Raw genomic sequence first — 13,588 nt, forward strand, 5'->3', positions numbered from 1 at the left:
CGCCGTCACCGGAGTTTGACAGCCGCCGGGGCCGCTCACCCGGGCCGCCCGTGCCCTCGGGGCGGGGACCCGCCGCCGCCCCGCGCCCGCCCCGTCTGCTGCCGCCCTCGAGGAGGATGCCGGTGGGGCTCTCCTGGCCCGAGGCGGCGGCGCTGGCGCTGCTGGCCCTGGCGCTAATGGTCATTCTGTGCCGGTACCTGTGGGCGCTGCGCTGGAGCCTCAGCCGGGACCGCGGCAGCGCCCTGCCTCTGCCCAGGGGCTCCATGGGCTGGCCCTTCTTCGGAGAGACCCTGCACTGGCTGCTCCAGGTAAGGCGCAGCGGGACGGGGCTGGATGGGAAGGGGCTGGCGGGAGCCCTGGGCTGACCGCAGCTTGCCCCCAGGGCTCCCACTTCCACAGCTCCCGGAGGGAGAAGTACGGGAACGTCTTCAAGACCCACCTCCTGGGCCGGCCGGTGGTGCGGGTGACTGGTGCTGAGAACATCCGCAAGATCCTGTTGGGTGAGCACACGCTGGTCAGCACACAGTGGCCTCAGAGCACCCAGATCATCCTGGGCTCCCACACCCTGCTCGGCTCCATTGGTGACCTGCACCGCCAGCGCCGCAAGGTGAGCCTCACAGCTGCCCCGACAGCACACACAGCCCAGGCAGCACCTCCTGCCCAGGCCTGAACCTCGGTGGCACATGGGACCCCTCACTTTAACCACTTGCCTCTGTTCCATCCCTTCTCCTCCTAGATCCTGGCCAGAGTGTTCAGCCACGCTGCCCTGGAATGCTATCTGCCACGGATCCAGAAGGTTGTGAGCTGGGAGCTGCGGGGCTGGTGCATGGAGCCGGGCTCCATCGCAGTTTATTCCTCCGCTAAAACCTTAACTTTCCGCATTGCAGCTCGGATTCTGCTGGGGCTCCGCCTGGAGGAAAAGCAGTTCAAGGAGCTGGCCAAAACTTTTGAACAGCTGGTGGAGAACCTCTTCTCCCTGCCCCTCAACATACCCTTCAGTGGGCTGCGCAAGGTACTGCCGCCTGCCCTCATCCCTCTGCCGGGGGGCAGAGGCCTGAAACCCGGCGGCACAGACCCTCTGTCCCCAGGCCCAGCAAGGGGCACTTCTGATGGATCAGGACATCTGCAGCATGTTCTGGGTCTGAGAGCCTGGTGTCTTGCCCATCCCAGCTCTCTCCCCTTCTCTTTGTGCTTCTCACTTGCTCCTGGTTGGCTTTCAGCACCTCTGGGCACTGGCTCCAGCGCATTGTAGAGCACAGGGCTCCTCTTCTCGCTCACCCCATGTGTTGCCTCTGTTGGCTCTGGTTAGTTTGTTATGTCTGATCCTGTCCCATCTCATCCTGCCTGGACTCATGTCAGCCCATGGCAAAGGATTCTGGGAGCATGGGCACAAAGGCAGGTGGGCACAGTGCACCTCAGTTTAGTGCTCCCTGTCCACGTAGAGCAGGCTGAGGACTTGCGGCCCTCTTATGGTCCTTGGTTCCTTGTCCCCTAGCAACAAAGAGACAGCAATAGGGTCCTGGAGGGAATCATGGCAGAGGAACAGTCTCCTGTGCCTCTTTCAACCTGCAGTTTCTCCTCTTCTGCCCTGCTCCTCCTTGCCTGCCTCCCCACAATCCTGCTCTAGGTATCAGTCCTGTGTCCCAACCCCCCTCCCATTTCGGTCTACATTCCTTCCTCTGGCTTTGGGTTCTCCACCCTTGCCGCAGCTTAAGACTCCTGTCCCTTTTAGCCAGATCTTGCTCAATGTCCCATTTTCCACTGTGAGCTCTGCCACATCAGCTCACCTTACTGAGCCAGTCCCAGTTCTCCCCAGCCTCCTTGCTGCTCTTCTCCACCAGTTCAAAGCTCGTTTCCTCTGTCCAGTTTCCCTTTGCACGTTGTCATCAGTGTGAGCTTTCATCCCCCATCCCTCCCTGTCCTCTCTCAGGGCAGCCACAGCTTGCCTGGCCCTAGACCAACTGCTTGAACTTGCATTTAGGTCCCCTTGTCTTTCCCCTTGCTCCCCTCCCTGTTTCCTTTGTCCAGTCCTTCCAACCTCAATTCTCAGCCTTTGTATCTTATTCTCAGCATCTGGTCTGGCCATTTTTCATTCCAAATCTTTGGTCCTTCTGTCTTTTTCAGAAGGCATCTTGATACAGAGCCAGACACTCTGACTCCATCCATCCCACTGTGCAAAGAGATTGCCCACCTCTTGATTTGCTGAGAGTGCAATGCAACCAGAGATGAGCTGGGTGTGACTGGTGTGTCTTTATCTACTATACCTTGGTAAAGCAGCTCATTTGCTCCCGTCTCAGATGTGCCTTTCTACTTGGACTGTTTTATTAAGTTGCCTCTTCTTGTCCCTTTTGATGAACTTCTTTTGGGCCTTATACAACCGTAGGTTTGTTCAGCACAGATGCCTCTGGACTCAGTACCATGGGTTTACTGCTGCCTTTTCTTCTCAGAGTTTTCCTGGGACTTGTATTTGATTCACAACAGCAAGGCAACAGAATCTACAGCAATTCTCCCTAAACTGCTGCCTCTTGCAAGGCACTGGGGCTGATTAAACAGTTCTTGCTGTTACAGATCCGGGGATTAAAGATTGCCATTCTTGGGGTCCTCCTGTCTCTTGGTAGAGGGGACTGGTTCCTAAGGCTCTACTGAACTATGTGTGCTTCCCACAGGGAATTAAAGCACGGAATATGCTACATGAGTTTATGGAGAAGGCTATACAGGAAAAACTGCAGAGAAACAACCCAGAAGATCACAGTGATGCCCTGGATTTCATAATAAACAGTGCCAAGGAGCATGGCAAAGAATTCACCGTACAGGAGCTAAAGGTGAGGAGATCCCCACTTTGCAGTGTCCCTTCTGACTTGGTGGCTGTTTGAGAGACCTGGGCTGAGGGGCAGGAGTGGGATTGTTGGGAATCCAACATCAGCTGCTGGCTCCTGCCATTCTCTTACCATCTCTGAGGACACCATCTCCAGTGCAACCTAGAAAGCCTGGACTTGCAGGCCCGTATGTTCTGGTGGGGTTGTGCCTCTGCATTAGAAGACAGATGGTATTTTAAAAAAGAATTAATGCCTCTTCTACCTTTCCTCCTCATGGCCACCAGGCTTCAGCCTGCCTTAGGATGCTGGTAGGGTTATGTGGCATGTGGCAGCTCCAAGGCTCTGTATGTCAGTGTGTACTTGGTAACCACCAAAATACTGTGCTGGAAATCTTTAGAGCTAGTTGTGTGCTCTTCGGACATCTCCCAGCATCTGGCACAGTGCAGCATGTAGTTCATGTCACTGTATTCTTTGGGGCTGCAAGCCCAGAAATTTCTGAGGTGATGTACCAAAATGGGTCCAGGGATGGAATGATGGATTCCGGGACATACCTTATTACTTTGTCATTAATTAGATCATCTAGCTTGTGGATTGCTATGATGCAACATGACATATCACTGTGGTTTAGGGATGAACCAAGTAGTCCTTACTGAGCCAAAACTACCAACTGAATATGAATAGTATTTTGCCAAAGACACTCGGAGAAAATTGTACTGTATCATTCACAGCTCCATGTCACTTGGTGTCAGTGGGTGACACACTGCATTTATATAACAAGGTCTGAAACAATTTTGCATGGGTACAGCAGCTGAATATAGTTTAAAAGTAGTTTTACCATTTATTTAGGTATCTAAGGAAAACTCTCTAAAGACTAATGTTTTATAAATGTTTTGTAAAAGTGTAACCTCTAATTTGAAAATATTTGAAATACTTTACAGTGGTTCTTAGCTACAATTAGAATCAGTGTATATTCTTGAAGTAATTCTAATTATTTAGTATATTATTTATTCTTATAGAATGGTTTTGTTATAATTATTTTTAAAAAATAATTGCCAGATTCAAAATGTGATTAAGATTGATTAATTTCTGTTAGTATTCACATGGATATTACACATGAATAATCACATGATCTCTCATCATGTCACAGCTTATGTAGCCACACTGTCGGAGGCTGATGCAGGGAGGCATACAGGCTGTTATTTCAAATCACAGAGCCTGCCCTAAATTTATTTCATGTTACTGAAATGTCTTGGGTTTTAATTGCAAGTGGTAGAACTGAGAGATTTCTTTTCATCTGGGTCTGCTACCTTGTGAATGTAAAAATTCCTGCTAACGCCTGCAGGAGGTGTGATAGGAGTCTACGGGGATCTGTTATTTCAGAGGTTTTATTTTAGCTGAAAGATGCCCTTGAGAGTTGCACCTTGGCAAAAGCCTGTAGTCCAGCCAGTATATAGTGCTGGGGACCATAGAAAAGGGCAATCCTTGTTACATTACCCCTGACCTTACCGATCTGGGAGGAAAACTCAGAAGAGCTGAATTAAGGTGATGTGTACTCATCTCAGCCGTGTTTCTGCTTCACTCACTTGGCAAATATATGTCCAGTTTGTGCAGAAATGGAAGAAAGGTGTCTTGTTTTGGTCTCTGCCAACCCAGGGTGGGTGCAGGTTTGTGGAGAGCCAAGGGGAGGCTGAAGCCCCCTGCACAGGGACAAAACCTGCAAAAGGTGAGAAGAGTCTGGATCACAACCAGTTTAAAATGGCGTTCAAACTTGTCAAAACATTCTTTCCTCTCCAGGAGTCAGCAATTGAGCTCATATTTGCTGCTTTTTTCACTACGGCTAGTGCCAGCACCTCTCTGATCCTCCTGCTACTGAAGCATCCCTCAGTGATTGAAAAAATAAGGCAGGAGCTGCTGTCCAATGGGATGTACCAGCAGTGTGAGAGCTGCCCTGTGGAACACTGCCTGAACACCCTGACCACCCAGAGCAGAGACAGCAAGAGGCCACTTACCTGCCCCATGGCCAGAGATGCTCATGAGGACCAGAGCCAGCCACTGGGCTCAGCAGAGGCAGGTTCCCATCAGCCCAATGCCCTTCCAGAGCCTGCCTTCCCCCAGAGCAGTCCCTGCACTGGTCCGCAGCTCCAGTCATCATCAAGGCAGAGCTGTCACTGCCCCTCAGATATCAGCCTGGAGAAGCTGAGCCGCCTGCGCTACCTGGACTGTGTGATCAAGGAGGTGCTGCGGGTGCTGCCCCCAGTCTCCGGAGGCTACCGAACGGCACTGCAGACTTTCGAGCTAGATGTAAGTGCCTCGCACGCCAGCAGGCTGCTGGGGAGCTGCTGCCTGCCACTGCCTGCAAGCTCCCTGTATCCGGCACAGTGGTGGTGCTTGGCAGTGTAACACAGCAGAAGGTGGCACTCGGCAACCTCTGGGAGTCCCAGCTGGGCTGGGGAGAAAAGGAGCTGTGGGTCAGATGGGTAATGTGGTGGGGCTGTTCCCCAGCACCCTGTGCTCACTCTTCACTAGCACAGCTGGCTGCACAAGTATGTAATGCTCCTCTCCTACCCTATTTATTTCAACAGGGCTACCAGATCCCGAAAGGCTGGAGTGTCATGTACAGCATCCGTGACACGCACGAGACAGCTGCCGTCTACCTGAGCCCCCCTGGTGGCTTTGACCCAGACCGCTTCAGTGCCACGCAGACAGAGGCTGCGGGCCGCTTCCACTACATCCCCTTTGGGGGCGGGGTGCGTAGCTGCATCGGCAAGGAGCTGGCACAGGCCATTCTTAAGCTGCTGGCCATTGAGCTGGTCAGCACAGCCCGCTGGGAGCTGGCCACCCCCAGCTACCCTGCCATGCAGACTGTGCCCATTGTGCACCCTGTTGATGATGGGCTGCAGCTCTACTTCCACCTCTTGCAGCCTGGCCAGGGCAGAGAGGGGTGAGCCAGGGGTATGCCGCCCCTCTCAGCCCTGGTGTTGATGTCCCTCCATGGCTGCCAGGGGCAGTCTCTGCTGTCCCCGTGGCACGGGCTCACTGCAGAGCAAAACCCCAAAGGTCTGATTTTTCGCATCCTGGTGTGCAAGCCAGTAGGGAAGGCCCTGCAGAGTCCTGCCTCTGAGTATCAGGTGGGGACTCAGCCCCATCCCAGGGGCAAGACCCAATGAAGGTGCTGGCAGGGAGCATCTGTCATAGGTGCTCAGCCAACCCTTTCCTCATGCACGTCTCCAGGCATTGGGGTGAGGGTGCAAAATTCCCAGCCCTACAGCCAAGGCTCACAGAGCTTTTCTATCATGTGGTTATCTCCTGGGTATGTTATAGTAGAGGCAGGACCAACATCCTGCACAGTGTAGCTTTTTGGGTGTAAATGGAGGGAAGATGAGGAGGCTTTGCGGAAAAACTCAAGCCAGGGCTGCCCAATCCTCAGCACCAGCTCTAGCTAGAATAATAGGGTGAAAAGTGTATTTTACTGTAAATATATAATCTCATTCCTGCACTCCCCACTAGAGCTGGCACAAAGCGTACATGTCTCATTCACCCAGTAGTGGTAGCCATGTATGTTGTGCATCAGCGCCGTGCTGCTGCTAGGGGTCTGCTATGAAGCCCCCTTCTGGGCTCCCTGCAGGATGGGATCCCCAGCTGCAGCCTGACTGTGGGATTGGCCTGAAGCAGGGGATGGGACTTTGGGGAATAAACACTTGGAAAAGGGATGTTTCTGAATGTGTCTGATTTGTGTCAGAAAGTCCTCTGTTCCTGATGGTGGTGTTCACACTGCAGAGGGGGCATCTGGAAAGTGACATAGGCCCCATGCTGCCTTGCTGGCCAGACTGACCGTGTCACCTCCTGCAGCCTGCCCCTGCCGGGGAAAGTGCCAAGACAGCAGCTCTGTGGGTCCATCCAGGGGTAGTACCTGGGGCTAAGCCTGGATGCTGAAGGAACCTTTTTAAGTGGCTTTTGAGTACCACCTGCTTTGCTGAGACAGGAGGTATTTCTCTCCCATGTAAAATGAAGTGAGTCCTGTTGCTTGCACTGAGAACAGAGCTGGGCTCAGGTCCTTGCTACACTGCAATGTGTTAATAAGCTCCTTTCAGCTTCACCTCTGCTCCCTACTGTCACACATCCTGCATGGGAGCAGCGGAGGAAAACATCCACCTTGTCCTTACTGTGTGTTTTGGGCTCGGTGGCACAGTGTGCGTTGTGTGAAAAACCAGCCGCAGCTCAACCTGTTAGGGCAGAAAACTGGCATGTTGACAGGATCCCTCTGGAAATGCTCTGGAGAGCTGCCCTGTTACTGTCCTACTTCAATATCAGGCTACAAATGATCTTGCCCTGGCCAGTCCCCCTTGCACCTCCATGCTGGAGCTCTGCAGCGGGGCATGTGCTGCCGTTAGCCGTCAGAGGGCTGCGCAGCCAGCACAACGCTACCTGAGGCAGAAATGTGGCTCCCAAATGTGACAGGTCAAATCTGGAAGAGGTTGAACTGCAGGGCTGAGTTAAGTGCTGTTGGCAGGTCGACCCCGTAGTGAACCAAAGCCTCTGCCCCTCCTGACCTTGTCCTGAAAGGTGAATCTTTCTGGCTATCAGAGGTGAAATCAGTAGATGGTGGCTGCAAGTGGCAATGACTAACTTTAATTAGCAGGAGCTGCTGGCGTGGCTGTGACCCGCGGGCGACGCAGGCTCCCACCGCGGGCAGGGCTGCGGGGCAGAGCAGGGCCTGCAGCGCCCAGCACCGGCCAAGGGAGGGCTTAACAATTACCCCGAGCGCTAACGAGCCCCGCAGCCGCCCGCTGGAAAACGTAACGCGGATCTAGTTAAAAAAAAAAAAAAAAAAAGGACTTGAAACTGATTTTGTTTGCAGATAAACAAGAGCATTTACAAACGACGTGTAATGATTGTTACTTGTAATCCAAGTTTGTTCATATTAGGCTGTTAATTTCTTGACCCCCTTCCAAGATGTTTTTAATTATCCCTTTCACTCTTTACCATTTGATTCTTTTCGAGCCGATGGCTGGGGAATACACAGCTGGGGAGATAATAAAGCCTTCCTGTGGCAATTATCGGTGCTCAGGCCACCGTATCTCGTTATTTTGATAGACAGTGAACTTGGCGCGGTTGCCGACCGGGTTCACGCAGATGTCACGGTCCGTGTTGTAGGTCACAAGCAGGTCAGCCCCCGGCAAGGGGAGAGCGCCGGGTCAGGGCCCGGCCGTCGCTCCCGACCAGCGCCAGCCGGGCCTCCCGGAGCCGCACCGGACCCCGAGGGGCTGCGCGCCGCCAGGAGCGAGGATGTACCCCAGTCTTGGGCAAGGGGGGACGGAGGCGCGCAGACCCTCTTGTGCAAGGCATCGAAAGAGGAGGTAGGGTCCCGAGTGATGCGTTGATTGTCAGGAAAATAATAATTAAAAGTGACATCTCCCCCTCCCCTGCACAAACGCGCACACAGCTTGCAGCTTTTATTTAGCTTGTCTGGGAGCAAGAAAACAAAAGTAACAGTGAGACAAAAGAAGAAAAATGGAAATTGAGGAAAAAAACAAACCAAACAAAATGTCCCCAACAACAAACCGAGCACGACAGTTTACTGGTAACAACAGTGCCCGGCAGAACGCCCCGCGGCCCCGTCCTTCCCCTCCGGGGCCCTGCAGCTGTGGTCAGCGCCAGGCGCTCCTTTCCTAGCGACCGCGTCTCCCGGACGGCGCCTCTTGCGCACGGACGCAGCGGCAGCCCCATCGAAAGCAGCCTGCCAGCAGACGCTACTCCTCTCCGGAGAGCAGCCACCAGTGCCTGCGCGCCGGCTCCAGGAGGGAGTCTCTCCGCGATGAGGCAGCCGGCACCCTGCCTGTCCGGTGCTGAGCGCCTCTTCCCGGACGCTGCAGCCCCGACGGTCCCGGAACGCCGGCGAGACCCAGAAAAGGGCGGGCAGCAGGTCCCGGGGAGAAGAGCCGGGCACGGAGGGCTTGGTGTTTCCTTTCCTCACTCACCTCCCTTTCCCTCAGTGACCCGCGCTTGAACCTGCCTCGGGAGGCTGACACGGACTGCAGCCCGCGGCTCCTTCCTCCGCGGCAGACAGAAATACAAGCCGGGCTTTTCGAGGTGAACGAGAGGACAGCGGAGCTTCCTCCACCGATATGGCGGCACATCTGCGGCTCCGTCCGGTGGCCCGCCGGGCTCTCCCAGCATGGGGGACTGCGCGCTCCGTCCGGCCCCCAGCTCTGGACCGCTGCCTCGGGCCGCTGACTCGCCGTTCCCAGCCGGCGACAAGAGAGGGTGGGCGAAGGAACTGCGTAGCTTGCGGAGCGCAGCGGAGTGTCCCCGGAGGTAGGTATCCCCGGACAGCAAGGTCCCCGGGTGCTGGAGCAGGACATTGCTCGGTGCAACCTGCTCGTCCCTAGCGAGCATCTGCAATAAATCCGAGGAGGTGGCCGGTCCCCAGCTGTCGGCGGCATCCGCTGCCAGCTCGCTGAGAGCGGTGCTGCGGGAACGAGTGCGCAGCGGCGGCTGCCGCCGCGCCCGGCAGCACCTTTACTCCCCCGGCGGCTGTCTGCGGCGGGCGGGAAGCGCCGCGCAAAGCAAATAGTTAAAGATTTCGGGGGGAGGAGCCAGGCCACAATCCGCAATTAAAGATGAACTTTGGGTGAACTAATATATCGACCAAGGTAGGGTGGGCAGCAACCTGGGAAGGGTATAAAAGGCGGCCAGCGGCGAGCCCGGCCCGCGCACTCCGAGCTCCCGGGGGGCCAGACTGGACTCGCTCCCTAGCCATGGGCTTCTCCGCCCTGGTTGCCAGCGTCCTGTGCACCTTCCTGCTGCCCCTGCTGCTCTTTCTGGCCGCTGTCAAGCTCTGGGACCTGTACTGCGTGAGCGGCCGCGACCCCAGCTGCCCGCTGCCGCTGCCCCCGGGCACCATGGGGCTCCCCTTCTTCGGGGAGACGCTACAGATGGTGCTTCAGGTAAGCCTAGGGGATGCCGCGGGGAACGAAGTCGTCCTCGGTTCCTCCTCTGACTGCAAGGGAGGGGGAAGACCAGCAGCTTTGCCGGGCTCCCGTGCCCAGGTGGGAGAGGTGCTTTTCATGCTCCTTTCTTTTCTTCGTTTAACATTTATTTTGTTATTCCCTCCCTTCTCCCGGACAGAGGCGTAAATTTCTGCAGATGAAGCGCAGGAAATACGGCTTCATCTACAAGACTCACCTATTCGGGCGGCCCACTGTGCGAGTGATGGGAGCCGAGAACGTGCGGCATATCTTGCTGGGCGAACACCGGTTCGTGTCCGTGCAGTGGCCCTCATCGGTGCGCACCATCCTGGGCTCGGGCTGCCTCTCCAATCTCCACAACGGGCAGCACAAGCACCGCAAAAAGGTACGGCCCCGACGGCGGGCGGGGAGCGGGTGCAGCCACCCCGGGTGCAGCGGCTGAGCCTGTGTCCCCTTCTTCTCCTCCTCGTCCCGCCGGGCAGGTAATCATGCAGGCCTTCTCCCGGGAAGCCCTGCAGCACTACGTGCCCGTCATCCAGGAGGAGGTGAGTGCCTGCCTGGCGCGGTGGCTGGGTGCCACCGGGCCCTGCCTGCTAGTGTACCCCGAGGTGAAGCGCCTCATGTTTCGCATCGCTATGAGGATCCTGCTGGGCTTCCAGCCCTCTCAGGCCAGCCCTGACGGCGAGCAGCAGCTTGTGGCTGCCTTTGAGGAGATGATCCGCAACCTCTTTTCCCTCCCCATAGATGTGCCTTTCAGCGGGCTCTACCGGGTAAGGCTTGGGGGGTGGGGAGAAGAGTGGTGAAACTGCAACCAGGGCAGCTGAGAATGGCCGGGAGGGATGGCAGGACAGCTCAAGTCCCATGTTGCTCTCCCTGCTGCTTGGCCAGGGCTTGCGGGCACGCAACATCATCCATGCCAAGATAGAGGAGAATATCCGTGCCAAGATGGCCCGCAAGGAGCCTGAGAGTGGCTACAAGGATGCGCTGCAGCTGCTTATGGAGCACACACAAGGCAATGGGGGGCAGCTCAACATGCAGGTGAGGTTCTGCGGGGCCAGGTCTGTTCCTTTCCTCCAGCCCTTCTGTCAGCATTACACTTACCTTTTGGGGCCAAAACGAGAGGGCAGGAGGTGCTCCCTTTCCTAGCTTGCGTAGTGCACTGGTGTGCAGAGGCTGCAACCAAATTGCTGGATAAGGAGCCATATCCACAGGGAGCATAAGCATCACCCCCATCCTGACCCCTGGGTGTCTGCTTCAGTCTGGGAGTGATTCACAGTGTTGTACAAGTGGTAGAATGGGCCTGGTAGATATACTATGTTCAAGCCCTGTTTTACTCCTCCTCTGTGTCAGGAGCTGAAGGAGTCTGCTACAGAGCTGCTGTTTGGGGGCCATGAAACCACTGCTAGTGCTGCTACGTCACTGATTGCCTTCCTGGGGCTCCACCACGATGTCCTGCAGAAAGTGAGGAAAGAGCTGCAGGTGAAGGTGCGTGCCTCTCTCAGAGCCATTTCGCAGGAGGGGGGCAGTGGGAAGGTACCTCCAGGAAAGGTGTCCCAGACTGGGCTCCTTCTGACCCAGCTGGTGCCCTGCTTTTGGGGGGAGACAGGTAAATACCATTTTCTGAGGGGTGCCAGGAGCCCTACCTGCCTGCTCCATAAATGTCATGGCAGCATCTTCCTTTCTAGGGGTTACTGTGCAGTCCCAACCAAGAGAAGCAGCTGGATATGGAGGTCTTGGAGCAGCTGAAGTACACAGGCTGTGTCATCAAAGAGACCCTCCGGCTGAGCCCACCTGTTCCTGGAGGATTTCGAATTGCACTCAAGACCCTTGAGCTAAATGTAAGTGGGGTTTGGGCTTAACTCCTCAGAGTGAAGTACTAGTGCATTACATGTAGCCCATCCAACTTTGGATGACCTGCAGGAAGCTAGGAGGAGAGGTAGGGTGCACCAACGTGTCCTGTACTGACACTTCACCTTACCTAACACTGTATGCACTTCATGTCTCCTTTCCCTTCTTTTGATAGGGTTACCAGATCCCTAAAGGTTGGAATGTTATTTACAGTATCTGCGATACCCATGATGTGGCAGATCTCTTTACCAACAAGGAGGAATTTAACCCGGATCGCTTCATGTCTCCGTCTCCAGAGGATTCCTCTAGGTTCAGTTTCATTCCTTTTGGTGGTGGCTTGAGGAGCTGCGTGGGCAAAGAGTTTGCAAAAGTCCTTCTGAAAATATTTACAGTGGAGTTGGCACGGAGCTGTGACTGGCAGCTGCTGAATGGACCTCCTACAATGAAAACTGGCCCCATAGTGTACCCTGTTGACAACCTGCCTACCAAATTCATAGGTTTCAGTGGCCAAATCTGAGAGCTCAACACTTGCCTCTGGCTGGATTTCTCCATAGCATCTAATGTGTACAAAGTAACTTTTTATAGTAACTATTTAAATTTGTAAATGTACAATAGCTATTTATGACTTCAAATATTTCAAAAGGCTATGATATTTTTTTCCCCAAGCACTACAATTATGGGTCTCTGATTCATAATTAGATAATGTTATTTCTATAGAAATAAGTTTTCCCCTATTTAAGTCTTATTGAAAGCTGGCCAGCTAAGCATTTGAAGATGTTTCACAACGGTGTATGTATTAAATATTCTTAAAGACATCTGAAACAATGGTAACTGGCTACTCATCTGAATTATCTAAAATGGTTACTGTTTCAGAACTATTTCAGTATTATTTGTGTCTAGATCTTATGTTTAATGTGTGAATTTTGAGTTTGATAATAAAGTTTATTTTTGATGATCCTCTGTATAAAGATCTGTGTGTATGCTAAATAGTAGCTTAATCAGTGGGTCTAAAGGGTTTGGTTGTAAAGTCAGATCTGCTTTTGTGAATGAGCTATTTGCTATTTCTGTGCTCATAACTCTCCCCTGCTTCCCACTCCCAGTATGGTTCTCACTTCTGAATAGTAAATCGTTTGAAGTTTTAGCCTGTAAGTAGCAAGAGCAGTGCAAAAACATACGCATGCTTACTGAAGAGAGTATGGAGTGATAAAAAGTGCTACAGGTCTCCTTATCGAGTACATAATCTTGAGCCATGGTAAATACGAAAGTAAAGAGAAGCAGAAGACTAATGTATTACAGGAGTCTTTGTAACTACAGAAAATAGGTTGAGGGGAAAAAAAACCATAAATGTCCTCTCATCCCATATTACTGCTGACCTCTGTAAACAGACCACCAGATCTCGTTCTGTGTTGAGTCTGCTGGCTATGAATCTTTACTTAGGAAGGTGTCTCTTATCAGTTGGTAGAGCAAATAAAATCTGCTGATTTCTTCTTGAAATGCAACAGCTCTGACTAGGTCACAGATAGAGCATGCATTTGGTTTAAGAACTTCTTTCCTGGAATTCAGCAAAGTGAAAACTAAAAGGGAGGCACTAATGTGAATTGATTAACAGGGAATCAACTGTTGAGATGCAATTCCCCGGGGGTGTGTAAGCAGGACAGATAAAATGCCCTAGGCATGACCTCTGTTTTGGCTTAACCATAAGGTCTCCCCCCCCCTTACTACACCTATTAGTCTTCCCTTAAAAGTCAAACAGCATGGGCTAGTTTTATAAACATCTACAAAGTAAACCAATGTAATTCAGTGTCATGAGTACTTATAGCACCGCATAGACTAATTTAATTTTCTGTTTGCTTCTGGAAAAGAGTACCTTTTTCATTATGCTCTCCCAAGGTCAAAATTAAGGATGGAGTTAAGTTGCTCAGAATCACTGCAGGTGTTTAACAGCATATATAAGGT

The 13,588-nt window shown here is 53.2% G+C and overlaps 2 protein-coding genes across 2 annotated transcripts; both read left to right on the forward strand.

Moving 5' to 3' along the window:
- Positions 1-74: 74 nt before the first annotated feature.
- On the forward strand, positions 75-8,040 carry LOC130595508 (cytochrome P450 26C1). The gene is made up of 6 exons (XM_057402332.1): positions 75-308; positions 383-607; positions 737-1,012; positions 2,667-2,822; positions 4,611-5,117; positions 5,399-8,040. Exons 1-6 carry the CDS (start codon positions 117-119, stop codon positions 5,759-5,761), a joined length of 1,719 nt encoding a protein of 572 aa, XP_057258315.1. The 5' UTR covers positions 75-116; the 3' UTR covers positions 5,762-8,040.
- A 1,311-nt stretch (positions 8,041-9,351) lies between these two features.
- On the forward strand, positions 9,352-12,215 carry LOC130595478 (cytochrome P450 26A1). The gene is made up of 7 exons (XM_057402240.1): positions 9,352-9,763; positions 9,945-10,169; positions 10,267-10,554; positions 10,673-10,822; positions 11,135-11,269; positions 11,470-11,622; positions 11,808-12,215. Exons 1-7 carry the CDS (start codon positions 9,575-9,577, stop codon positions 12,147-12,149), a joined length of 1,482 nt encoding a protein of 493 aa, XP_057258223.1. The 5' UTR covers positions 9,352-9,574; the 3' UTR covers positions 12,150-12,215.
- Positions 12,216-13,588: the final 1,373 nt, after the last annotated feature.

This window comes from Pezoporus wallicus, unplaced genomic scaffold, assembly GCF_028554395.1.
Source record: "Pezoporus wallicus isolate ANWC-B61680 ecotype Strahan unplaced genomic scaffold, APGP_CSIRO_Pwel_v1 contig_6787, whole genome shotgun sequence".
NCBI lineage: Eukaryota > Metazoa > Chordata > Aves > Psittaciformes > Psittacidae > Pezoporus > Pezoporus wallicus.